General features: G+C 36.0%; 4 protein-coding genes across 6 annotated transcripts; 2 read left to right on the top strand and 2 right to left on the bottom strand.

Annotated features, from left to right (window-relative positions):
- Positions 1–4,272: 4,272 nt before the first annotated feature.
- LOC119073596 (E3 ubiquitin-protein ligase rnf146) lies at positions 4,273–7,351 on the bottom strand. The gene is made up of 4 exons (XM_037179170.1): positions 7,185–7,351; positions 7,032–7,117; positions 5,979–6,129; positions 4,273–5,284 (listed from the first exon to the last, which is right to left on the bottom strand). Exons 1-4 carry the CDS (start codon positions 7,252–7,254, stop codon positions 4,704–4,706), a joined length of 888 nt encoding a protein of 295 aa, XP_037035065.1. The 5' UTR covers positions 7,255–7,351; the 3' UTR covers positions 4,273–4,703.
- Positions 7,352–9,499: 2,148 nt separating this feature from the next.
- On the top strand, positions 9,500–18,430 carry LOC119073577 (probable serine hydrolase). 3 transcript variants are annotated; one of them, XM_037179143.1, is made up of 4 exons: positions 9,500–9,646; positions 10,054–10,172; positions 10,236–10,344; positions 10,453–11,656. In XM_037179143.1, the coding sequence occupies exons 2-4, from the start codon at positions 10,068–10,070 to the stop codon at positions 11,235–11,237; spliced, it is 999 nt and encodes a 332-aa protein (XP_037035038.1). In that variant the 5' UTR covers positions 9,500–9,646; positions 10,054–10,067; the 3' UTR covers positions 11,238–11,656. The 3 variants fall into 3 exon arrangements, with proteins under 3 accessions (XP_037035038.1, XP_037035039.1, XP_037035041.1); XM_037179144.1 differs by lacking the exons at positions 10,054–10,172; positions 10,236–10,344; positions 10,453–11,656 and adding exons at positions 17,317–17,367; positions 17,462–18,430; XM_037179146.1 differs by lacking the exons at positions 9,500–9,646; positions 10,054–10,172; positions 10,453–11,656 and adding exons at positions 17,317–17,367; positions 17,462–18,430 and having other exon boundaries at positions 10,233–10,344.
- On the top strand, positions 13,572–14,910 carry LOC119073588 (serine hydrolase-like protein). The gene is made up of 3 exons (XM_037179160.1): positions 13,572–13,744; positions 13,804–13,912; positions 13,974–14,910. Exons 1-3 carry the CDS (start codon positions 13,712–13,714, stop codon positions 14,774–14,776), a joined length of 945 nt encoding a protein of 314 aa, XP_037035055.1. The 5' UTR covers positions 13,572–13,711; the 3' UTR covers positions 14,777–14,910.
- LOC119073560 (taurine hydroxylase-like protein SAT17) lies at positions 14,831–16,324 on the bottom strand. Its single transcript, XM_037179116.1, has 2 exons — positions 15,841–16,324; positions 14,831–15,645 (listed from the first exon to the last, which is right to left on the bottom strand). Exons 1-2 carry the CDS (start codon positions 16,316–16,318, stop codon positions 14,969–14,971), a joined length of 1,155 nt encoding a protein of 384 aa, XP_037035011.1. The 5' UTR covers positions 16,319–16,324; the 3' UTR covers positions 14,831–14,968.
- Positions 18,431–27,153: the final 8,723 nt, after the last annotated feature.

The raw sequence follows: 27,153 nt of genomic DNA, 5'->3' as shown, positions 1-27,153 counted from the left end.
TTAAATCGGACTTTTTATATGTGACTATTATTACATTATATACAATACTGATAAATATATTATGATCAATATATTTGAAAGCATTTGCATTTTATCATCAACAACAGCAACAACAAAATCTTAACAACAAAAATAAATTAAAACAAAGAAAAAAAATCGATTTCCGTTTGTTAAAATATATTTAATTTAGAAATCAAAAATTGAAAGAGAATCTTTTCTTTTTGTTTCGAATGCTAAACCGTATTTGTTGACCATTTTTACAAAAGTTGTACAAGAATATTATTATTAAATTTACAGTGAGGAACCATCAATTTGTTGCCAGCATTTTGTTTGCCAGTCGCGATCGGTCAAAAACATTTACACTGCGCGTTTTTATTGCTTCGATTTAATAGCACGTGCACGTATGGTAAATAATGAAACTGTAAAACAAAGTGTGCTCGTTTCTCACTGTAAGTGATGGTATAAAACAAAATGATGAAAATAAATAAAAAAGTGATGAGTTTGTTCAAAAATTTCTGAAACGAAATTCTTTCTTTTTTTTCGTGCTACAAAAAAAATCTGATCACTAGACACCGGAAAATTCCACGCAATTTATGACATGTGACGCGACGTAGGTCACGAGAGGCTATATCATATAAAAAAAATATATGAAACGCTCTCACGTGAGCTACGTTACATTTTTATTTCATAAACTAGCGGTAAGAAGCTGGAAAGCTGAAGAGTTTTTTGTGTAAACTTTATTGATTTCTAGAGTGAAGTCAAGGTTAATGAGAAAAGATGAATGTGCCAGTTTATTTGAAAGTTTTTATTTTTTTATTTTCCAAGTGCAAAAAAATCACAAAAGAAAATCTAAAGTTCCAAACAATCACTCAGGTGTCAATCACAAACCTCACCGGAAATGATTTTTACCGCTTATTTTCTAAGGATGCAGTGAGTAATAGTAGATTACGATACAAGGGAAGGAATTTTCTATCTCGTATACAGATGAGTAATATCATCCGAGCGCTGGAAAGGGTCTTTCTTAGGGACGGAAGAGCCATATTAACTCCCTAGTAAGGTAAAGGACTGTTACATGCTACATGCGGTGAAACCCATACTCAGCATGTAATATATATTAAATGATATAACTTGCTGCCTGAAGCGCTTGAAACAGAAAATGTTTTCAACGCATGAAAAATTCGATTTGTTGCAAAAGACCGTGGATTTGAGCGATATTTTTCAGATGTGTCCCTCACAATTTTTTTTTCCTAATTTTTATTTTTGGAGCTAAAAAGACTGACTCGCCGGCAGTACCATCGCTGATATTTGCGATAGTTGCAAGAACAATTCTTTCGGGGAAATTACACTTTATAAGCATATCAGGAAGGATACATTAATACAAATATGTCTCTGATTCAGAGATTGGATCACTTGACAAAATTGTTAAAAACTATAATTGTTTCAAAGAAAGTACTTACCATTCGAATAGGGAATGCAATACTGGACCGTTTTGTTCTATACCGGGATTCGGTATTTTGAGCTCCAACTTAATTGAAATGAATAATTGGGCTTATCCGTGTATAAGGTCCCTGACCATGATGTGTGGTATTGTGACAATTTTTAACTTTGTACGTCGTTTTCTTGAAATCCTTTGACAGCCAGGAGTAATGGTTAATCTTCTTGTCAGCTTCGACTATTTGTTGTCTGTTTTAACTTTTACTTGACCGTGATAGTAAAATACTGGAGCATTGGCTTTACTAGATTTTTCGGTCCATCATTGGTGGCAAGAATTAAACACAAATTCTTGAGACGTTTCGCATCTTTAAGTGCCCATTCCACTTAAAAAAAGTACGCCGTGAGAGAGCCGTTAGAGCGCCGTGAGAGAGCAAACTGTCAAATAAACAAAGAAAAATTGAAAAAATTCAATTTTGTCTCTCACACGGAGTACTTTTTTTGGTAAGAGGAAACTAAGCATTATTGATACATCATCAGTCATGTGGGCTATTATCTAATCCTCACAGTTTTGCATCGTCCACAAACTGATTCAAATCTTTTCACATCCAGTGAGTAAACATATTTGTCAATTTTGTTTATGTTTATGTTTATTTACTGGATGTGAAAAGATTTGAATCAGTTTGTGGACGATGCAAAACTGTGAGGATTAGATAATAGCCCACATGACTGATGATGTATCAATAAAGATGCGAAACGTCTCAAGAATTTGTGTTTAATTCTTGCCACCAATGATGGACCGAAAAATCTAGTAAAACCAATGCTCCAGTAATGGTTAACTTTATTATGAAGATTGAACATTTGGCTTCGCAATTAATCAAAAATTAATCGATATTTAAAGAATTTCTTTAACTAAGTTTAATTTTTTAATTGGATCGAGATTTGCGTTATGGTGTCCGTGATTTGTGGTATTTTATATGAAATTCAATAGAGACCGATATTTGGAGGTATCTAAAGCGTCATACAAATTATACCGCAAATCAAGATCCAACCGTGATAACCGTGATTTGCGGTATAATTTATTACTTGTAAATTTGCATAACTAAATCATGATCAGATTTTCGCATCCGCACATCATGGTCAATGGTGGTTAAGGTTATACATGGTCAATGGTTATACAAATTTACATTAGAAAAAAAACAATACAAGGATGTCATAGTCTTGTATAAAACGCTACGTCAGTATAAAACTACAAAAGAACACTGCCAAATTCAAGCTCGTTCGAGGTGTAAGTCAGGGTGACACCATCTCACCGAAGTTATTCACAGCAACTCTGGAGAGTGTTCTCAAGAAATGAGACTGGAGTGACATGGGAAAAAACAGAAATGGAAGATACCTGTGCAACCTCCGTTTCGCAGAGACAGATTGACAAATCAATGGATCAGGCAGCAAACAAAAGTCGTTGATGTCATGCAAAGAATAGCATCCCTAAAATGAAGCTCAATTCATAAGGAAAATATAAGGGTTTGAACGCCATCCTTGTTGTTTCAGTCCTAAAGGGTTTGAACGCCATCCTTGTTGTTTCAGTCCTAAAGGGTTTGAACGCTATCCTTTTGGTTTCAGTCCAATTTTCCATAAATTCAAACTCATTTTTGTGTTCGCATGAATCTGAAATACATTATAAATTCGAGCTAAAAACTGACAAAATATTCGGAAAAAAAACAATGAACAGATTTGAGCATAGATTTGTTTAGTCCTTCCCTTACGCTCCATATTTACGGCTGCAAAACTGTCACTATTCAATTGGTTGAGTTTACAAAGAATATATTCCGCTATTTAACTTGTTTGGAATATATCAATCACTTTTGTATGAAAATATCGCGAAAGGGGAATATTTCGCGCTGCGTTAGTTAATCGAAGGATGACATCACTGTTTCACTTTAGAAATCATTTAATTTTTGGATATTGTGACTGTCTGTCTAGCCAAGATAAGGTAAAGCTCTGCTAAGGAAACACGTCTGGCGTATCTCCCCAACACGAAAATTTGAAACGCACGAAGAAAATTTTAAATACATGAAATTACAGGCGTATCACGTGTAATTTTTACGTACAAAACTACGCGGGAAAGATTCACTTATAGATAAGTCCAAATTCTCTAACAACAGTTTAAGTTAAAATGCTAAAACATTAGATAACAAGTTCTTGTATGCTCATAAGAAGTAAACTGAATAAAACGCGATGTACTCAGAATATACAACATACAAGAGTAATTTTGAAGAGGAATTCCTTTAATTTGTTAAAAAATTTGCGTACATTTTCTCTTTAAAAACTATGATGAATTTTCCGGTATTAATACCGGTATTTTTTGGTCAAAAGTTTTGACTCAAAACCGGTACTCGGTATTGGATATTTCCGGTATTAGTACTGGTATTAATACCGGTATTGCATTACCTACATTCGAATTGCCACCAAGAGTCTTGCACTTAAAAAAACTTGGCACTATATCTTTGACTAATCGAAAATTAGAAATTCCTTGAGCGTCAATTTGGATTATGTTGCGAGATATCCTCAAATCAAAACCAGATAGAAACCATGATCAAAATACCAATTCTCAATTGGCCCATAATATCTGACAATGCCAATTTATGGGAAATTAATTGTTACACACAGTATAGATGAGTATGGAACTTGTTTGATTAATTATGCAGGCCCAGTGGGACTTTTTTTTTGTTTGAAAATACGGAGTGACAAACCAGGTCTTCTTGTTGATAAGAGCTGAACTATAATCAAACTACATAAAGAAGGTTAAATTAGAGCATTCCAGCATTTAAAAAAAAAACATTTTGAATCGAATTAGTTCAAATTTATTATTTACAAAATGAACAGTTGGACATTGTTTTTTTCGACTAACTAATTATTTAATAATTTCACCACATAAGCAACCTTGCTACTAATGCGATTGCAATGCTTAAATGGTTCGAATAGTTCGAAAAGTACAGAATAAATGTCTATCTTTTCTAAAAGTATCACTTTTACAGTCCGTCTGCTGTGCTTTTGTTAGGAATGAGTTATTTAAACAACACGAACAAATTTATTCAAATTAACTATTCGTCAGTGAACGGAACATTCGAGAGACGAAAACGATTAAAAAACATTGAACTAACGTTACGTAAAATTACGAGTTTTTACATCTCTTACATCGGACACTTAAAAGTACAGCACCAGTTCGTTCCATCAATACGACCATCGATGCGCAACCTACATTTAAAATCTTACAATCTAACATCATCATCGCTATCATTATCTGATTCAGCTATGTTACTCAGTGCTAACGAACGGAACTCGTCGATTGTTGTCGAAAAGAAATTTTCCAAATTCGGTGGCGATCCTATGCTCGATGAATTCGAAATGTTTAACGTTTCCTCGACTTCATTCAGTAATTCTCTGCGAATGGTTGATGACGTACTGCCACTGCCGCTGTCACCGTCGTATGTGTCATTACTTTCTGCATGAGCTAGCGTTGAATCTATAATATTACTAGCGATTCGAATAGCCGCATCCGTAGCAGCTATTGTTGATATTAAATTTGTGTCTATTTGATAGCTCGACGATGACGATAAAGAACTCTCCGTCGAACCGTCGATTCGTAGACCAGCTACACCTTTTCTAGGTGTTGTTGAAAGATCGCGTTTCACTTGGCGCTTTCTGGATGGATCGTTTTGGCGTTGCTGTAGCATTGATTCGAAATCCACCACGTACACATAGCCAGCTACCAAAATTGTACAGATCTTATCGCCCTTTTTGTACGACTCCTCGATTTCTTGACTGGTTCGTTCGTCATACAGCCACCAACCTAAAAGGCAAAAGCATTGTTGATGAGAAACAACTCCACAACCGAAGGAAGAATCCTCGAAATTGTCTTAGAGAGAAGCTTATAACGGTAAATGTATGTGCTGACTCGATGAGCCTCCGAGAATTTTTAAAAACTTGGCAAATAGGAAACTAACTGCACGATTAAAATTCAAGTTACGTTCTTAAATACAAAAATTTTTAATAGACGAAATTTGTACAAATTGTTGTCAAGCAAAATCAATTCATCGTCTCAGAATCAACACTGAATTTTATATAAAAAGATAAGTCTTCGATACGAAGTTTTTTCACGAAAAGAATAGAAAAATGATAATTCCTGAGCTCAAATAAATGTCACTCTAAACCGCCACTGAAAACCGTATCACATTTCACATTTTACTAATATCCAGCCAGTCCAACTATTCCAGCAATTCCTTTGACCGGACCATGACGTTTCAAATCGCGTTTTATGTTGCGCTTTCTTTCCGGCGCTCGTTTCGCGTATTGTTGCAAATTAACGAGATCAATCACATACAGATCACCGCACAACAATACATCCACTTGATTCATTTTCTGTTGAAACGCGCTTTCGATTTCGTTGGCAGATCTACTTTCGTATTCCCACCAACCGCCTTAACAATTAACATTAAAATTATGTTGTGGGACCAGCCTAATCTACAATATGTAATCGGCCTTACCATTCCGTCCTTCGTAAAACCATTGGTAGCCGTCTTCTGTTGTGGCCGATGTTGCTTCCTGAACGCCATATACGAGATTCGGGTTTTCGAGGTATTCCTGGGGTATGTCTCTTCGGCAAAGAGCACATCTACGATTTTTGTATGCTACGCCCTGAAAGTTCCGAAAGGATAAAAGTGAAACAAACGACTGAATGAACTGCTTGTCGCTTAACTTAAGTGAATAGAATAGAATGCTGAAAGAATTTTGAATTTGAGAGGAAAACCCTGCTGTTCACTGAATATTCGAACTTATTTTCTAATAAAATTGGCTGCAGAAGTTGGTCGCGTATTCCTCTGGTCTAACAGTCAAACAACTATTGTCTCTTTTATCCGTTGATGGACACTGACTATGTGAACATTGGGGCAAAGAATAGGTTGGGTGCATTCAACAAGGATGGCCTAGAAGGTCAGTTATGATTTTAGAAGTGTCTTTTCCTCACAACGAAACCAACCAGCTATGTCAATATTCGAATATTTGTCATCGTAAACCTAACATTTGCTGAAAAGATGACCTTTTCCGCAAACACAAGCATCTTCGGTATTTATTGATTACATTTTGTACCGTTGTCAATATGTAAATGAATGCATAGGTGTTCAAGGTTATATCCGAATCTGCAGCCAAATTGAGACTGGATCATTTCGATAGCAATTTCAAACTCAGCGGACAGACTAATTTCGTCAATCATTCAAAACGAAACAATTGAGAATTATGAAACGGATCTAATGTGAATTCATCGAAAGTCGACATACTCGATTGACCAGACTGAATTCAACTCGTAACTAAAAAAATTGGTTAATTTACACAATCGAAAAACTTGTGCAGAAAAATTATTTCCGAGCAAACAACGACTTGGTATTAGTATTAAGATGTGAAAACCTTGAAATACTTGCAACCAGTTTTTTTTCTATATTATGTGAGAGGCCACGACTATGAATGACCCTTTTAATGCTATGCTAAGATGTTCTTCGTAGATTTACTTTTTAAAAAAATATAAAAATTTTCTATCGTCTTACCTTAACGCATAAAAAGCAAAAGATGTGTCCGCATGGTAGTTTGCATGGATGAATACAAGATTGTAAGCATATCGGACATTCCATTTCTGAAAGAAGAAAAACAAGAACATTTTGAAACAAGAGATTTTCAATGATTTAATTGGCACACCTCACCTTTGTCAACTTTTTCTTTGTGGCTATTCGATTCTTCATCTGAATCCAGAACTATCACTTCTTCAGCCATGGTTTTTCCGCATGAAATTATTACCAAATGAAAAATTTGCTGTACCTGTCCTTTCACCAAAAAAAAATAAAAACAGAAATGGATATGTCAAAATATGTGAAGCTCTACGAGCTCTACTCTCATCTGTTGTTCAAAAGAGCATATAATTGTATTGCTGTCTCTATCGCATAAAAATATTGTGGCAATGGCTCATGAATTTGACTTATTTAATATTTTATGTTGGCGGGAGAATGATTAAAGTTTAAAAATTTTAGTGTTATTTCATTACAGTTTGACCTAATCACTTTTCGCTTCCGCTACCTTGAAATATTTCTTAAGGACTTTGAAAAAAAATGAAATTCTTGAAAATTTAGGAAAATATTTCAGACAATATTTCAGCCTGACTTCACTCAACCATTGCCCAAGCATATCAGGGCAATAATTCACTAGCTTCATCTTCACACATCCAGTTACTTCTGTCTCCCAAAACCGTTAATTTTAATTTCCAATGTTGATAGTCCGATCAATGTTAATAATGTTCCGGAAATAATCCTCCAGATCTTCAAGATTTTCAAGTATAGTCCGAATTTTTCCTCGTCTTGAACAAGCCTTTGACACCCAATGGGTCGCCCTCAAAAGAACGGGTTAGCTGAAACAGAATGAAAAATTAAACGAGCCATCAAATCAGTCGGAGCGTTTGCTGCGACTGAGCCCCGCACGAACCTGTATATCTATTGCTTCCATGACCCTAGTGCGTCTGTCACCCTTCTTTGACCGTAAGCCTATTGCGCCCGTAAACGTAGTTAAAGAAAAATTATTATTAAATGTATATCTTAGAAATTGCTCGTAGCGCAATTACGAAGCCCCGTACGACATTCCTCTCCAATTGACCTAAAATTTTAATTTATTGAGCATAAATACACATAGGGGCCTAGTAGCGACCTCAGTCTAAGGACCAGTATTTAAAGTTTTGTCAACAACATTCTATTCGGCTTTCGATTACTTTACAAATAAAACAAAAATTTGGAAAAACGGATTAAATTTACCCGAGTTACATGCAAGATACACATAGGGCCCTAGTAGCAGCCTTAGTCCAAGGACCAAATTTAATTTTTTCGTCAACAACATTCTATTCGGCCTTCGATTACCTTCCAAATGAAACAAAAATCAAGAAAAACTGATGAAATTTACTCTAGTTTTATGTAAAATACACTTAGGGCCTAGTAGCTTTTCACTTCTAGGGCCCTAACTCACAGTCCATTCATCTGATCTTAATAAACTTTTTTTTCCTGGATTGGTATTGACAATACCTATCATCTGCCGTGTCATTTACATTTCCATCGTTTATTTTGCCATAAATATCACCAAAAGACCTTAAATCACTTAGGTGGCCCTAACTCACGAAGGGCCGACCCGAATATGCCCATCTTCGAACTTAGCCTCACTATTTCGACTATCTTTCAGGGAAAAAAAATTTTTTGAAATCGGATTTGATTTACTCAAGATATCGACGTGACGGAAAGACGGACAGACAAAATTTTTATTGCGGATTCGTCATCTATGAACATAGGCAAACACTTTGCCCTTACCGTCTGCTTCGAATTCCATCAATTACACACGGCATCGTAATCCTATAAGCCCCTTTGTACTTCGTACGGGGCTAACAAATTGATTTAAATATTAGTTTTTATTACTGTTACCACAGTAATGTCGTCACCAGATACGATATATATAATTTGGATAACCCAGAAAGGAGTTGTTAGTTTGGCTATAAGCCTGTCTTCATTTCCCTGTCCTTCAATAGCAGGTAGAATTTATGTTTGGAGATTTTTGAAACTCAATTTTACCCCCACTTATCAGGCGCACGCAAAACTACTTTTTTGTTTTTGACATCTACACCTGGCAGGTGTCACCCTGCCGATACAAATGTGAATTGTTAATTAACCGATGAAACAATACAAACATTGGGGAGAAATTTGTTTGTATGAAAAAGTGTGTTCCTAATAGACTGTTATGATCAGAGCGAGAGAACCGATGGCCAGGTTAATTATAACTTGTCTTGGGGTAAATACTTGTCAATGCATACAATTTTTTGATATATCACCCAAGTTGAAATAATTGGACCGAATTATACTTCCTTCTCTTTCATCATAACAGTCTATAAAACGGCGATCTGACCTCTCTAAAGTTTACAGCCTTGATTCGCCTCTGTTATATTTTATTGTGCGGTACCGGCTGAGATTGAAATTTTAAATAATACACACACTTGACATCATCAAAGAAGCGTATCTTTGGACTAAGTGACATGAGTTTTTTGCGATAGTGTAATGTGTAATGTTTTTCCAATAAAAAGTCATTTGGATTAACTATATCTTGCGTAAAGTACACATTTTAACATCCAGACGATTCTCAGGTGTGTGAAGTCTTTTTGATTTATTTCTATTTAAACGAGATTTTGCGATGAACAATAAACGACAACGGTGATTAGTAATTGATCTGAAAGTTTGTGTAATTCTAAGTTAATTCTTATTAAGATTCTCGAGGTCACAGAGTGATTTTATCTTTCTACGAGATATTATTCTTAGACTGGTCAAAGGTTGATGACTAAGTCATCAGTTTATTCAAATCTCTTGTTAGTTGAAGAATTGCTTAAGAGTTTGATGACAGTGCTTGTTTGTGAATTGAGTGCCTGAGCCATCAATTATTTCTGTCGCATTCAAAACTCAGTGTTTCGCTGTTTTCATTTCTTGAGGTGTACATACAGTGTTTGTGGATGACGAGGGAAAGTTACAAAAATCACTTGTTCCTTTAACTTTCTAGAACGACTTTCGGCCATGGCATCATTACGACTGAGCTTATGTAGACAGTTTCCGAAACCAAATTTCCGATTCGAACAATTTCAAATTAAACGTTTTCAATCGACTACGGTACAACCTGAGGTAACTTGAGATATCGATCTGCTAAAATTGTCTTCCTCTTTAATTTGATTTCCCCGGGCAAAGGTTAAAGAAGTCCAAATAAAATTTCCATGGGGCCATGTTGCTGGCAAATGGTGGGGTCCAGATAATGTTCGTCCTATCGTCTCACTTCACGGATGGCAAGATAATGCTGGTAAGGAGAATATCTTTCTAAATATCCTTTTCCGTTTTTCTTTCGTTTTGTTTTTCTTTTCCTTATGCATCCGTTTTTGGTTTTAAATGACTTTGTAAACTTCATCAGGTACCTACGACACTCTTATTCCGTTACTTCCATCGCATATGAGCTATCTGGCTATTGATTTACCAGGACATGGCCTGTCATCACACTTACCTGATGGCGTATCCTACAACACTTTTGACTTCTTGTATGTCATTAAGAGTATTTGTCAAAATTACAAATGGGACAAAATATCCATAATGGCTCATTCGATGTCGGCCCAGTTAGGATATTATTTTGCTGGATCATTCCCAGATCAAATTGACATTCTGATCAGTTTAGATGTTCTAAAACCACATTCGAAAGCTGCACATAAAATGGTGAACGACATATCAAAGAGAATCGAAGCTATGATACTTCATGATGCCAGAAGAAAATTGAAAAGTGATCCACCGTGCTATACCTACGACGAATTGGTGAACAGACTATATGAGGGCACTTTCAAATCGGTTACCAAAGAAACAGCACCATACTTACTGAATCGAAACATTGCAAAATCGACTACTCATCCTGATAAATTTTACTTTACTCGCGATAATCGACTGAAGGGACTGAATTATGCAATCCCAACACACGATGTTAACCTAGAATTAGCTAAGCGAATCGTCTGTCCACACTTGTTTATCAAGGCCACCAACTCACCGCTTTATGAGAAAGAGCATTTCTACTTAGAGGTGTTGAACCTTTTGAAACAAAAGTCAACATTTAAATTTGTCACTGTTGAAGGCACACATCATGTTCATATGACCGATCCCACTAAAATTTCGGCAGACGTGTCCGATTTTATTAATAAGAATCGACCGCAATAATGTTTAGTGATTTATACGTTTTGTGTACCAAATTCAAGCAGTTTTTGCTTGTCGTTGATATTATAAACGAATGTACCCAACCGTTCTAAAGTATTTCTTCTAAAAAGTCGCAAATTTGATTGGAACATATTTAGTGAATTTAGTTTACGAAATCTTGGGAGATTGAATTATTACATCCACTTTGTCGAATGCATTTTTAACAATTTAAGAAAAAGAAAACTATTAATTTTGTGCATATCATAACGATTTTCCAATCATAATGTCAATGAATCACAGAGTGAATTCCAGTCAAAGTTTTAAGAAAACTAAAAAAATCGAATTAAATTGACCAAATTTTTTTTTTACTTATAATCAATGTGCATAATTGTACCCTATCTAAAAGGGTGAAGCTAAATGCAGCCGTAAATCTCGATTTTGTTCATTTTTTATTTATTTAGTCAAATTTTTGAAATCGTTTAACCGTTTATTGTTGTTGTTGTTTTATTCTGCTAAAATAAATGATTAATTTATTGCGAAGGTGTTGTTTTCGTATGGTAATGCGGTTTCTAGATCGAGAAATAAAGACCGAGCCTAGGACAATAATTCAATTTAAATGCTTATAATTTCCCTAGGGTCGAAAAATTCTTACTCGAATTTAATGATCGAATTGTACAAATTGAGTTGACTGAACAACGTAAATTTACCTTTTGTCAGATGCAACCGTTGAGTCCAAAACTTCAAATAAATGTTTCATCTACCGTACCGTATCTTACTCGCGACAGTTAATGCGATATTGATTGATCAAAAGTAAATTGTTTGTTTAGATAAGCTTCCAGGAATTGAATTAGATGACCCACGTACGACAACTTAACTTATGAGAAAATATAAGAAAAAAACTACAGCAGATCAGTGGTGTCATCATTAATCAAATCATTTATAACAAGAGGTATCGAATTCGCTAAAAAAAATCCTTTTTGCATAAATTAGGAACAACGCTTTTCCTGAGCGACGTTGTAAATACACGACGTAGTCACGATATTTTAACACTATTTACGAAATAGTATTTTTCGTACCAAGATAGGAAATGTCGATTTGGACGTGTGCTGAAAAACCCATTGCCCGTCGAGGTACGAACACCGTTTTGTGCACCGGACAACTGAAATAGACAAAAGACATCCATATACTTGAAAACATACACACTTCACATTCACCATATTAAATTTGTTCAATCGAATAGATCAGTGTCGAATAACTGTCCTTCTCTCAAAATAGTGTCAAATGAGTTGTCAATTTCACAAAGCTAACCTCAAACAATGACAGCTCCATATAAATTTTTGTAACATTTTGGTTAGCTTTGTGAAAATGACAGCTCATTTGACATCTCAAACGACATTGACAATGATCTATAGTCATGGAAAAATGTATTCAAAACCGTTCTCAAACGATCAATCGTAAAGAAATTAAATTTTTTTCCCGTTCGGGAAAACCTGACATTTCATAACAAAAAATCATGCTGCGAAAGGAAAAACACATCAGAACGATGTGTTAACTCATACACAACAGACCTGTAAACAAGTCAAATGCTCATGTATGATTCTTCTACAGACACGATGTGCAATGTGTCTGCATTTGTTGAATTTCTCACAGATCGAAACAGTATCCAAACGTACCTCGAAAAAATCATGGCAAAATATGTCGTATTTCAGTTGTGGGGTGCACAAATACCATTTGTTTGATTGTTGACCTCGGCTTCGCCTTAGATCGCCAGTCACTTCACAAGAAAGTGACATTTCAGCTTTTTATCCCTTGTCATGTAAATAATTTTCTATTTATAACTTCAAAAACGCTGGAAACTGTGGAAATTACTCTGGAACCGAACTGATATTAAGTTTTCGATTTACAGTCTAGGATGACCCAAAAATTATTTGCATAATAATTGATGGGATTGTATCGTGCAGTCTTATTCGAGCCAAGGTGGTTTCCCCATCCTTTGAAGGCCTTTGTTGTACTTTACACTTTCAATTGCAGGTAGTTTTTACTATGATTTCGCTTACAAAATTACAAAGATTGATTTAGGTGAAGGATTCCTATTGCTTAATTGAAGCGGTTTCTGTAGAACAATCATTCAATCGATGTCTATTTCGTGACATAAGCACCTGGACTCATTTTCTTCTTTCCCATTGCCATAAATAGCAACAGCCATGGTCCGTATTTTGCATATTACACCGAATCACTTTTGATCGACTATCAAAGGTCAAAAACTTTGTTATCTCAAACCATTGAGACTATAAATGACTTCGTCAAAAATATTTTTATATTGCTTTGTCTTATCTTATCGAATTGCCAACTCAAAGCGATGATATGAAAAACTCGCGTCTATACCGCACCATAACGCCATCATCCGACCTAACACGAGGTTTATTAATTTGTATAACTGATGCGAGAAAAAAATTGTTTTCATTCGATTTCGTAGATACTGTGACAAATAACACGCGATGGCTCAACAACATTTACAGCATATTCGAGAGGTATAATCGTTTGTTAAGATTGCTCTGGATGATGTTTTATGGAGCCTAAACGATTTTAGGTGGAAGAAATAACGATTCCAGTTCCATGGGGCCATATTGCTGCGAAATTCTGGGGACCAAAGCATGTAAGACCGATTCTTTGCCTGCACGGATGGCAAGACAATGCCGGTATTTAAATAGATTTTCACAGGAAATTTAGGTTTTGATGATAAACTTTTCGTCATTTCAGGTACGTTTGACTCACTCATTCCAATGCTTCCGAATCATGTCAGTTATCTGGCTATTGATCTTCCTGGCCATGGATTGTCTTCTAGATATCCCGACGGAATGATCTACAGTCACATCGATTACTTGTACACATTGGTTCTGATCTGCAAAAAGCTTCAATGGGAAAAAGTGTCTTTGATGGCACATTCAATGGGAGCGATTATTGGTTTTCTATTTGCGGCGGCATACCCGGAAAAATGTGATATGGTCGTTTCATTCGACACGTTGAAGCCGTTTGTGACGAATTTCGGATACGTTACACACTTTTTCAACAATTCAATCGAGGACTTGATGGTCGCTGATATTAGGAATCAAGAAAAATCCGAACCTCCCAGCTATAAGTACGAAGAGCTCATCGATCGGCTAACGTCAGCAACGATATTATCAGTGACTCGAGAGACAGCTCCCTACTTACTGAAACGAGCAATTAAACCATCAGCCAAAGAATCGGATAAATACTATTTCACACGCGACAGCCGATTGAAATCGCTTCACGCTGTTATGCTGCCACATGAAACCAATTTATTCCTGGCGAAACGGATCAAAGCTCCGTACTGCTTTATAAAAGCGACGCAATCGTCATTCAAAGAAAATCGAAAGTATTTCAATGAGACCGTTGATGTAATGAAAGAGAATCCACAATTCGAATTGCATGGCGTTGATTCAGCGCACCATGTGCATTTAACCGAGCCGGAAAAGGTTTCTGTTATCGTTTCGAATTTTATTAACAAATGTCGACCGTTGAGTGCGGTTAGTAAATTGTGAAGACACTGAACTTCTGGTAAATGTAATTTTTTGTACATGTTTTTGTAAGCACAGGTGAACACAGGTGATATGACGGATATTTAACATATTGTTTTTAACTGTAACGGATTTCAATAAATCTTTGTTGTGTTGAATGGTTCGTTCATTTATTTAAAAAAAATATTCAAGAACCGCCAATTCATAAACAAGTGCTTACACATACAATGGTGCAACTGCAGTTATTCCAAAATTATCCAGACCACCACGGAAGCCAACAGTTACACTGCCAAATCGCTGAGAAAAAACGCTGGGCAAAGGTCTCGCATTCGGAGTAGCAATCCACATCCGCAGCAAATGTCGCTTACGCTCTGGCTCGTCCCAATCAGTGAAAGCAGTGCGATCGTGTAACAAAGAATGATTATGCACGAATTGTACGTCCCCAGGCTGTAATTCCATTTCGAAATTCAATTTATTCGCTAAATCGTCAAACAAATCCAATGCCGCAATTTTACTATCTGTTAATCTGGGAGCATCAGGAAATCTTTGCGCTGAGTCAATATACTGCCTTTGGTAAAATGCAGATAGAAAGCCATCATGCTCACTAAAAACTGGCATCATATAGAATGGTAGATCCCCTTCAGCCACTTCTCCTCTTTTATCGAAAGCTAATGGTTGCAGAAGATGCTCTAGCAGTTCTGGGTTGATTTTCAACATTTCATTGTAAATTGTGCCGCTGCTTACTAGCGATGATAGGCCACCGCTTTTAGCTTTTTTAAGACACAACAATGCCACAACATCGCAAGAATCGGTGTGGAAAGTTTGCCGTTCATTTGTCTGATAAACTCGAATTTTCGGATCGGTGCTAGATAGGCCAAGGTCTCTGACATGTCCTAATATCAAAATCGAAACTTTAATTAAAAATTGAAAAGTAACAAAACGAAAAGACAAATAAAGAAGCTGTTCTGCTAGTATCTCTCATTTTAAGCAGCGCTTAAGCGCTCAAATGTGCGTATATCTTAAATTTTCAGTTTCAATTGAAATTATGCGAATTTTTTAAATTCTCTAAAAACAGCAAAACTTCTAACCTAGTACATGCCCCTTTACATTCTGCTGACGCAAATTACCCATACATTTGCCTATGACTAAAAATGCAGCAAATGTTTGCATTCGACTCCACTTTTCCACTGGTATTCCTCGCCACAAAACAAATCCAATTCCATTTTGTAATTGATCAGTGAATTTAGCTATTTTTGCTTTGATAAGAGGCAGGTGGAATTTATCAACATTCTCGATTAAGTCAAGAGAAAGAAATTTTTCAGATTTGCTACTCGCAACCACTTGGTCAGCCACCTGCAATAGTTCGTCTAGTTCTGCATCACTCAAAGTGAAGAGCCATTGACTTTGCTGCTCAGCCATATCGTCACCGTACCAAATGCTACTATCACATCGAGTTTTCGACATATTGTTACACGGTTGAGTGGTTGAAATATTTCTTTTTTGTTTGAATGGATTTAAGAGCTTCCTAACTTTGGCTTTATGTGAAGCGATATGCGTATTTTCCATTTCAACAGCAGCTAAGAAAAGATCTTATCTTATGAATGCATGTGTTGATAAGATTATTTAAGAGCAACTACAGTTCGGCCAAAATGTACACACTCAAAAAATTGTGCGTCGATTGAATTTCTTTTTTTTTTTAAACCATTCAGAACTTCAGAGTCTTAGAAAGAAAATGTAATTTTTGCGTCTCGGTATTCTTTAGCACGATGTTATACTATCGCTGGAGCACTGTAACATTTCATATTAGAATATTCCCTTTTTTGTATACGTTGGTCTTATTATACATTCTAAATAACCTCCATACAAACTGCACACCCCGTAGAGTGTGTGTGCAGTTTGTATGGAGGTTATTTAATACATTCCACCGTGCGTAGAACAGCATTGCAAATTGGTGAAAAGGTTAGTAACATTCAATCACTGTCGTCCTCCCATCCTAAATACTAAACTACTCATCCTTAATACTTCCTTATGTATTTCATTTATTCCCAGCAAGGGATCGTTCGATAATCGTGTACGTCTCACCTGACTTGACCTGAGTGAATTTTGAATATTTTGCTAGAGTAAAATCGATCTTCTTTGGCAAAAATTCAGGCAACCTGACAACCTGTCAGGTCAGGTCAATTAAAATTATTCTATTTCAGGTCCAATCAGGCTTTATGTATATTCAGGTCCAGGCAGGTCGAATCATATTATCAGATATTTCAGGTCAGGTCTCAGGTTAGCCTGTCCGGATCCGAGCTTTATTTAATAAAAGGATTTATTGGAATTGGAAGTTCAAATAAAATCACAGTAGAAACAATAAATCGGTAGCAGTGAATATGAATACCCCTCGGTTCAGATTAGATGTTATAAATTGACTAATCTGAAGTATCAATAAAGACGTGCGTAATCGACGTAATTATAGTTATCTTATCTAAACTCTTAACATTAGAAGATGTTCTACGGTACACAAATCATATTTTCTGTTTAACGTTTTCTTTCTTCTTCGACTTACAGTACCAAAGTACATCTTCAACTTGTGAAAAATGATTGCATCGAACGACTACGAACGGCAGGTATGTGTACATTTATGGTACGCAGTCACTACTGCAATATATAAATACCTTTTCGTTTTGTTTTGGAAGAATTGTTCAGATTATTATTTTTAAGGTGGAAGACGTGCGAATTAAAGTTCCTTGGGGTCATATAGCAGGCAAATGGTGGGGATCAAAATCTATTCGCCCAATTCTTTGCATTCATGGCTGGCAAGATAACTCCGGATCATTCGATCCTCTCATATTACAATTACCTGATCACATCAGCTATTTGGCTATCGATCTTCCAGGCCACGGACATTCATCTCGCATTGGAGATGGTATGATTTATTCAATGGAAACTTATTTCTATACGGTGATGTTGATCTGTGACCATTACCGCTGGGAAAAGGTATCACTGATGGCGCACTCATTAGGTTCGGTGGTATCGTTTTTCTATGCTTCAACATTTCCCAACAAATGCGATATGGTTATTGGTTTTGACACCCTGAAGCCGTACAGTAATATTTTTAAGTTAATTCAACGTCACTTTTCGAAGGGATTACAAAGATCTCTCGATGCTGATGTCAGAAATCGTCAAAAACAAGAGCCACCATCTTATACATATGAGGAACTGTTAGCAAAGACCAAGTCGGGAATATTTTTGCAAATTAATGGTGAATCGGCTCCGTACCTTCTCCAACGAGCAGTCCTACCATCAGCCACTCTTCCGAACAAATATTATTTTGCGCGAGATAATCGATTGAAAGCAACGCCAATACCAATGATGGCCCATGATATGCTAATAATGTTTGCGAAAAATATCAGTTCTCCGTACTGTTTCATAAAAAGTTCCTTGAAGCCAAAAGTTGAAAATCAAGAACACTACGACGAAATTGTGCAAATAATGAGTAAGAATCTTAATTTTGAAATACATTCGGTAGACGGCGATCATCATGTACATTTAAATGATTCCGCCAAAGTCAGTGGAATTGTTTCAACGTTTATCAACAAATACAGACCAAGAGAGATTTTTAGTAAATTATAAAATCCGATTTTTTGTTTTGAAATTACATTTCGGAACAACGAATAGAGAGCAAAGAGGGATTCTTTTGAAAAACAGAATCTTGAAATCGGAATCTTGTGTGGCTAGTGGGAGGTGATCGAAAACTGAAAACATCCACTTTTCTTACAAAAATTTCTCCAGTTACACGAGCCGTACAGGGTCGTGTGGGGTGTCATTAGAAAGGTAATTGCATGTACTAATGGGAAAAATAGAGCTTACAGAAGTTTGGTAGCATCTTCGATGCAATATAAGCACTTAAACATTTCAACTTCACATAACTCATCGAAGATGCTACCAAACTTCTGTAAGCTCTATTTTTCCTAAAAGTACATGCAATTACCTTTCAAATGACACCCCACACGACCATGTACGTTTCGTGTACCTCGAGAAATTTCTGTAAGAAAAGTGTAAGTAGTCAGTCTTTTTTCGGTTGAAAACTTCAACTGCACATATCACAGTGTGGATGAATTTTAAACCCAACAAGACCCTACTTTTCCCATTAGCACATGCAATTACCTTTCTAATGACACCCCACACGACCCTGTACGGCTCGTGTAACTGGAGAAATTTTTGTAAGAAAAGTGCATGTTTTCAGTTTTCGATCACCTCCCACTAGCCACACAAGATTCGAAGAATTTTTTTGAAAGTGGTTTTAGGTTCTAGGGACCAATACCAATTCAGGCACATATAAAAAAGTCCAATGGAAAATGCGTCCGATTTCAAGATTCTGTTTTTCAAAAGAATCCCTCAAAATGTTCATAAAAGTTTAAAAAAAAATCCATGGAAGTAAAATATCCTATGTTCGATACCACACCATGTCACTAAAATTAGTTTTTGTTGTACATTCAATATTTTCTTATTATAAATAATAAAAACAAAAAATTCACATAATAACAAAATGTAGGTGAACCCTATCAACGGTATTCGTGAGATTTTCGCATTGTTTTTCCGTTTCGTTGTTGGTTGTCCGGGATTGTGGAACGTTCAAAATATCGAATGTCCTATTAAAAAAGGGCGCAACACGGCAACTCTCTTACAAAAAAAAAAGAAAGTGTCGCATTTGTCAAATAAGGTGGTATTTTGACTGCGTCAAAACGAAGTTTGGTGCTAGAGAGGGTATTGAGGTGAGCGATCTAACTCGGTAAAACTCGACTGACGCACAACAAAGGTAGAACAAAGGCGCACCCTAAATCGGAAAAAGACGCCACATTAAACAGGCACAATTGGTTGTCCGATTACACAGTATATCCAGTGATTCATATAAATATCAACGGAAATTTCAACAAATTTTATGAAACTTTCACCCGTCTTCGGGATTTGTTGAATCTCAGAAATCCACTGGTTTCGTTTAATATTCACTTTCACATCAATTTCCTAAAAATTATCCGTAACTTGCTCATTCTTTAGCCTTCCCTAGTCAATAAGTCACCACCGAACGTTCAAATTGATTTAATATTGATATTAATCTTCGTTTGATAAATGTTAAAATTCAATTTTCCGTACGATTGGAAACAAAAAATATGAAGTATTGACAATATTGTGTCACGTGCGGCATTAGTTTTACTAATAAAATTTGTCTTGAAAAAATGTTTTTACGACGATCTTTTTTGAAAAGATTTTAGAACCACATTGTGTGGTATACCGTCGAGCTTCACACTAGGTATGCTTAAGTGCCCATTCCACTTAAAAAAAGTACGCCGTGAGAGAGCCGTTAGAGCGCCGTGAGAGAGCAAACTGTCAAATAAACAAAGAAAAATTGAAAAAATTCAATTTTGTCTCTCACACGGAGTACTTTTTTTGGTAAGAGGAAACTAAGCATTATTGTACTAACTGTGTATCCAAATGACGTGTGTGACCAAGACCAAGTAGGTGTGAATATCGCACAATCTTAAGTATCATCTAGGACTTATGGCACTAATTTGAAATATATAAAACTTAAACTCAAAAAATGTCACTGCAATCATAGTTGACATATTCTTCTCATTAGCCTGTTTCAATTAGACTTACTCACATCAAACTTAAATGTTGCACTCTGTTGCAGCTGTGCACTCTCAAACAGGCGAAACAGGACACCTTTTGCGCAACAGCAATACATTCCTCATATTGCCGAGTGTATTGCATTATCATATATCGCATACATTACGTCAAGCTATCACAAGTAATGTTCTTACTATGTACTCACATTTTGACTATAAAACTCGATCGAGTGTATCATGAATCGAAGCGATAGCGATAGCTTTACAAAAAAAATGCGTCACAAGTGGCAGATGCTGAGGAAACCCCTCATACGACAATAATTAATAGCGTTTCCTCTTTGAGGTTTTTGTGGGATTATGCATATTCCATTATATTCTAATTCACATGAGCATGCGCACATTCGTCCTCTTCAAGCAATTAGTCGAGGCAATTCTTGTAAGTTATTTTCTTAAGAGAGGATGATAGTATATTTCGTACCTAGGACTAGTCTTTTTTAGTGTATATGAGAGGTTTCCAAACAGAGCCGAAGGCGAGGGCTGGAATCGAATATGCTAAAAAAAGACTTTTAGTCCGTGGTACGAATAATATTTTTCATATTCGACGGGTCCTAGGTATGAAAAAATATTTATTTCACAGGTATGATTTCATATTTGCCTTTCACAGTACTGAAATTTCATTAATTTACATAAAACTATTTATGGGTATGTCAGATTATTGGTTAATAATTGTATAAAGAACGCAGTTCAAGTATGAGTGGTACTCTTAATAGGGTACTGAAACTTGACATATGTCACACAACTGTAAAATATTGTAAAAAATCCATATCATACAAAATATTACTCTCTTTGGCAGTTGTCCACTATGATCACTTTTGCTTGATATAAGTGATTATGAATTATTTCATTTACGATTGATTCTGGTATCTGGTATTTTAAAAAGTTTGCCGAAAATTTTCGAAAAATGATTTTATTGTTCCTCGAGCGCCAAAAAGAAGACCAATAACTGTTATTCTTAATGTGCTCTTTGTCCTTAAGGGTGAATAGTCTCCTAATATACTATTTTTCCAAAAGGCGATTTTATCTTCCATTTGTAAAAAAAGGCGTGAGTCGGCTCTTATCGTGGTTTCGAGGCATTTAAAAAAATATTTCCTTTTTGGACTTTTAACACAGATTCCATTTATTCGAACATGTGGTAAGTCTAAAGTGAAATTATTTGCAACTCTCTTCGTCTGCGTGCTTCCTTTGCTAGTGTTCGTTATTTGTAGCTTTCTTTTTACATTTTAAATGGGTCCCTTCTTGGAACGGAAGAAATGAGTTTTACACAAATTTACGATGGTCAGACCTCTTCAATTTACAAAATATTTTACGCTTCTGGCAGTATGACTTGATTTTGTTCCAAATTAGTTCGCAAATGAAAACAACTGAACTTACAATCCAACCACACCAAACAACAGTCGGTATTGCAAATTCATCCATGTCTGGCGCTTCAGTGATTTTTATTTGATGATTTATTTGCAATAGTCTTTTCGCTCCTTTTTCATATTGTCGTTTATTCCACTCATTAATTAATCCTGCACCATTCAATCTGTGGATTACATCGTTTATAGCTTCAACGAAAGGAAAATCCGATCTAAATTGTTGTGACAACAAATATCTAGTCAAAAATTACCCGTCTAAGAGATGATAAGCTTTTAAGGCCAAACGCTTTTGGGCTTCCAAAAGTGTTAGTGCCTGATAGTCATGCAAGAAAAACGCTATAGAATCGTTAAATTTTTCCATTTCTCTTGAAAGTTGATCTGGTTTTATATCATGTACCTTGTCACTCCATCCACCATCCCTGGATATATCTTCCAACAGTTCAACAAACCTGTCTCTCCATCCAGCTTCATAATCGGCTGTGGCCATAATCGGAACTGAGGACTTGTACAGATCTTCAATCGAGTTAATTTGCGGCTGGTAAATAGGTGACGTAATATAACTCTGGAAGATTGACAGAATGCCGTTCATAACAATTAGACCGATGAAGGTTAAAGGTACTATGACGAAGGCGTCTGCACTGTGAAGATTTCTATATCGGATGTACGCGTTATCATTCATTAAGAGATTGACGACGTCTGTCACACATTGGAGAAGCAAAATTTTCTTCTTATGAAAATAGCCAGAAAGAATAAGTAGAAGCGTTGATACCACAATGACGATAAAAGTGTAGGTGAAGAGAAGCGTCCACGTTCCAGTTTCATTTTGTAAATATTCGAGGAAGTAGGAATACGGGCGAGCATGAGGAACTATTAAAATTATCGTTGTCTGTCGATATGGATATAGTAGGTTCACCATAGATGTTCTTACACATTTTTCATGGATCATTATATCTCCGTGTATTTTTTGGTCTGCAGCTAATTCCGCGTAGCCTATATACAAGACGGACAACGTGGCATTAAAGACACTGCGAACAGTGTCAACAAATTCTAATTCAGTGGGAAGGACGTCAACTTCATCAACCCACATAATTTGAAACGGATTTGTTTGATAATTAGGTACTTCGTGGGGAAAGTGGTCCCGAAGAGAATTGCTTCTTGTCACATTCATCAAGTCAAATGTCCCAAAAGGATCGTATCTGAAAACGTTGAATGTGCGTTCCTCTTCCTTAGTTTTTAAGTAAAATGCGCTAAAGATGTTCACAATACCAGCACTCCAACTCCAACGGAATAATTGCTCGATGGTATTTAAAGTAGTGACGTTGTGAGTGAAAAATACACAAATTTTCACATTGATATCAAGTCTTCGGATGGCTCTAATCGTAGATAAGAATTGCGATGGTTTCAATTTTGAGCCTACGACAACAATCAGAAATGTATTTGTGCTGGCCTTAGCCTTTACTGTTGTCCGTTCCGAGAGGTCGTCAAAAGTGTAAAGTGTTTGTGGAACAAAGTTGTACGGCCTGGAACTTGATGACAACAGTGGAAGCCAACGATCCAGATCGAGCGATGAGTCCATTAACAAAATGTTATGATCGAAATGATAAAAATCATTCAGTTGACTGATTAAACCTGAGTACTGCTTGTACCAAACCGTCGTCGACATAACATTGAGAACTACTTTCAGCAGTATCGTGGAGTTCATTGCGTTAAACTTGTAAAACTTTAATTATATCGAATGCACTCTATGCTAATCAAAGTCGTTTGACCACTGAATGAAAACAAACTAGCACGTATGGCTTGATATAAGGCTCATAAAGGTTCTTTTGAGTAATTAAAATCCGATTTTAATACAATGCAGAAATTGCACATTAATATTACAAATCAACGTTTCCTTTTTAAGTAATGGAATCGTAATTCTAGCGAGTCACGAAGGTTGGGGAATTCCTTGGAGAATTTTATACAATTTTCATGCTATTTGACGACGTAAACTCAATTTAAGATATAACCTCGATTATGGAACAATTTGAACATCAGAAATCCGTCGGTATGTCGCACCACCCATCGTCTCATATCTTTGTATAATATAGTGTACAATATGCACTATTTTAATCCTATAATCATCCAGCCGAGAATCTAAAATCTAGTCTCGAAAACACGATATAAGTCAATTCTGCACACTTCACTGAGACTAACAATGTACGGGGATTGATACCGTGAGGGGCTCTTATCGAGTTTTCGAAGCATTTGAGTCGACTCATTTAAAAAATATTTCTACTAGGGACTTTTACCTCAGATTCCATTAAATCGAACATGTGGTGAGTATAAAGTGAACAAATAAATTCCAATGTCAAACGCACATAATTGCTGACTTTTTGCTTGGCTAACTGCACAAGTTGCAACTTATTTGCAACTCTCTTCGTCTACGCGCTTCCCTTGCTAGTGTTCCTTATTTATAGCTTTCCTTATACATTTTAAATGGGTCCCTCCTTGGAACGGAGGAAATAATTTTTCCTCAAAAGTTACAATGGTCAGTTTCATGCCAGACCTCTAAGATTTACAAAATCATTTACGCTTCTGGTACATTGCCGTAGGACTGTGACAATATGACTTGATTTTGTTCCAAATTAGTTCGCAAATAAAAACAACTGAACTTACAATCCAACCACACCAAACAACAGTCGGTACTGCAAATTCATTATGTCCCGTGGGGAAAAAAAGTGTACGAAAAGTGGGTTATTGTCTAGTTACTTTTATATATCTGAACACGAAGAAGATGAACGACAAAAATTAATTATTTTATCAGAAAGTTGTTTAATTCGCGTCCATAACTATCTTTCCATCAAGTCGTAGCTAATTCCTCGTGCTTGATGAGCTTAAATTCAATTATGTTAAAAAACGACATATCATTATTTATGTGCGTTACGTTATAACGTACTCTGCGTAATTTATTCGCCACATATGTCAATGGCTTTCAAAGTACGCTTAAACAATAAGAAATGTCAACCAACACTACTGTACTGCAACATTAGAAAGATCGTTGGCTCATGAACCAGAGGTCCCCTGTTCAATACCCGAAGAAGTAAATTTTTAATTTGAAATAGTTGTCACCAATAACTGCTAAAGTGTCTAATACCTACTATAAACTGTTAATATGATGTACATCATAAGAGAATTTAAAAAAAAATCATATTTTAACATCTCTGTTAAAGCGAAATACTTCTCGCACGTATTATATTCGAGCCCGCTGTATAACTACCTTACCACACTTTTTAACAGGGGGCACGAATGTCAAAATAAATTATAAAAAGTCGCTGTTTCCCGACTAATTGTTTATGTAATTCTGCTATAATGAAACTCTTTCATTTATTAATGTTTTTACGGTAGGAAAATCTGTAATCGTATTTAAGAACTGTAAATTAACAGTGTGTGCAACGGAGGCTTGTTGTGAAGGTGAGTGCCCAAACGTTTGCCGGATTTTCTTTTTACTTTCGTCGGGTTTACAAGTCAGAAATAAAAGTCGTCCAATAACTAGTATCAGTAATTTCTAGAGGTCGGAACAGATCAGATTAATCTGAAAATTTTCAGATCAGATCTGAACTGAATCTGAAAAATTGTATCTGAAATTTTTCAGATTCAGATCACATTACTATTGATTTGAATCTGATCTGAATCTGAATCAGATCGCGTGATTTCAGATTCAGTTCGGATAAAAACTGATTTGATCTGATTATCTGAAAAATTTGTATGAAAAATTTTCAGATCAGATTGCAAAAATTCAGATTTTCAGATTTGATCTGAAATTTTCAGATTCAGATCAGATAAATTTTAAATCAATCTGAACTGAATCTGAAAATTTCAGATCGTCTTTTTTCAGTTTCAGATCAGATAAAAGTGATCTGTTCCGAACTTTACTAATTTCCCTAGTTCCCTAATTTCCCTAATTTCACCTTTAGGCTAGATTGTATGGGGTGAGACGAATCTCTGCACCTAAGCCTCCGTTGGGCCTGTTGTGCGTAGAAGTCTTTAGCGTCCTTTCGGATTATTATAATACAGAAAACTTTCATATTTTTATTGGATAGCTTAATGGTAAATAAACGAATTATTACCGTGTTTCTTATGGTTTCGGGGTCTAGGACTTTAAAAATTCAATTCGGGTCGGGCTTCGGAAAACGATTCGATCATCTCTAAACTTCATTGTAATCTACTAAGATTCTTTGCAACAGAATATCGCTACAAAGTTGGAGTATATGACTTGTTATCACAGTGACAACAAAAACAAACGACAAAAATCAGCAAAGCTACGAAGCTGGAAAAAACTTAAATTTATGATCGGCAATGAAATAATGTTAAATTGATTAGGAGGCCTGAAATACAGTTTTTACACCATTACTGCTACGAATTTATTATTTCCGATGAAAAGTAATTGATATTTGCACTTAAAAGTAATCTCACTGCTCTCAGCCATAGTGGAGGAGACAAATGTGATGACTTCTAAGTACAAAAATCAACTTCTTTTTATCGGAAATATTAAATTCTAATGTAAAAACTATATTTCAGGCCTCATCCATTTAACACATTTTAATTGCCGATCAAAAAAATTAAGTTTTTCCAGCTTCGCGGTCGGATCATATCGTATGAGGTGTCAATCGAAAGGTTAGCGTTCAGGGAACAATATCAGACAAAAGTTTTGATACGGATGAGCTAGAGTTCACGGGGAGTTTTCACGGGGGTGTCATTTTTGAGCTCTTTTTTTTGATAAAGTGATACTGTTGCCGGCACGACCACTTAACCTTGGCAATTTTTATAGGGTTCTAATATTGGTACCTAGTGATGACATCCCATACCATTACTTTGTAGGTATCAGGATCGCGACGTCCTCCGGTACTCTTTGAAAATTATCCATTTTTCGAAGTAAAAGAACTGCTGAAGCGACGCAGCTGAACTTTTTCGAACATATCGATACATACTGCCAAATGTGTACATTGTTGAGGCTAGCATTTTACCATAATTTCACATTTAACCGATTAGTTGTAAGGAGAATATTGCCTAAATACACTTTTGCCCGATTCGGTGTAGTGCATTTTTCCCAGAGGTCCACACCTAAGTTGAAAGTGTTTGAAGGAAAAATGTCTTCTACAAATGACTCAGCAGAGTCGAACGAATCAATCCATTGGATCCCTTGGATTTCAATTGGTCGACGATTTCGCAAAATGACTCTTAAATAATACAAAAAAAGGCGTGGCTTAGCTAAACGGAGGTAAAACAGAGTGGCTTTTTTGGAAGTGGAAATCAAGGCTTAGATGACTTGTTTTTGTTGTATGAGTTAAAACAAACAATACAAAGAATCCTAAGATTTATCACTAAGCCT

Source organism: Bradysia coprophila, unplaced genomic scaffold, assembly GCF_014529535.1.
Source record: "Bradysia coprophila strain Holo2 unplaced genomic scaffold, BU_Bcop_v1 contig_138, whole genome shotgun sequence".
In the NCBI taxonomy this organism is placed as follows: domain Eukaryota; kingdom Metazoa; phylum Arthropoda; class Insecta; order Diptera; family Sciaridae; genus Bradysia; species Bradysia coprophila.
This window is presented reverse-complemented; position numbering and strand designations above follow the sequence as displayed.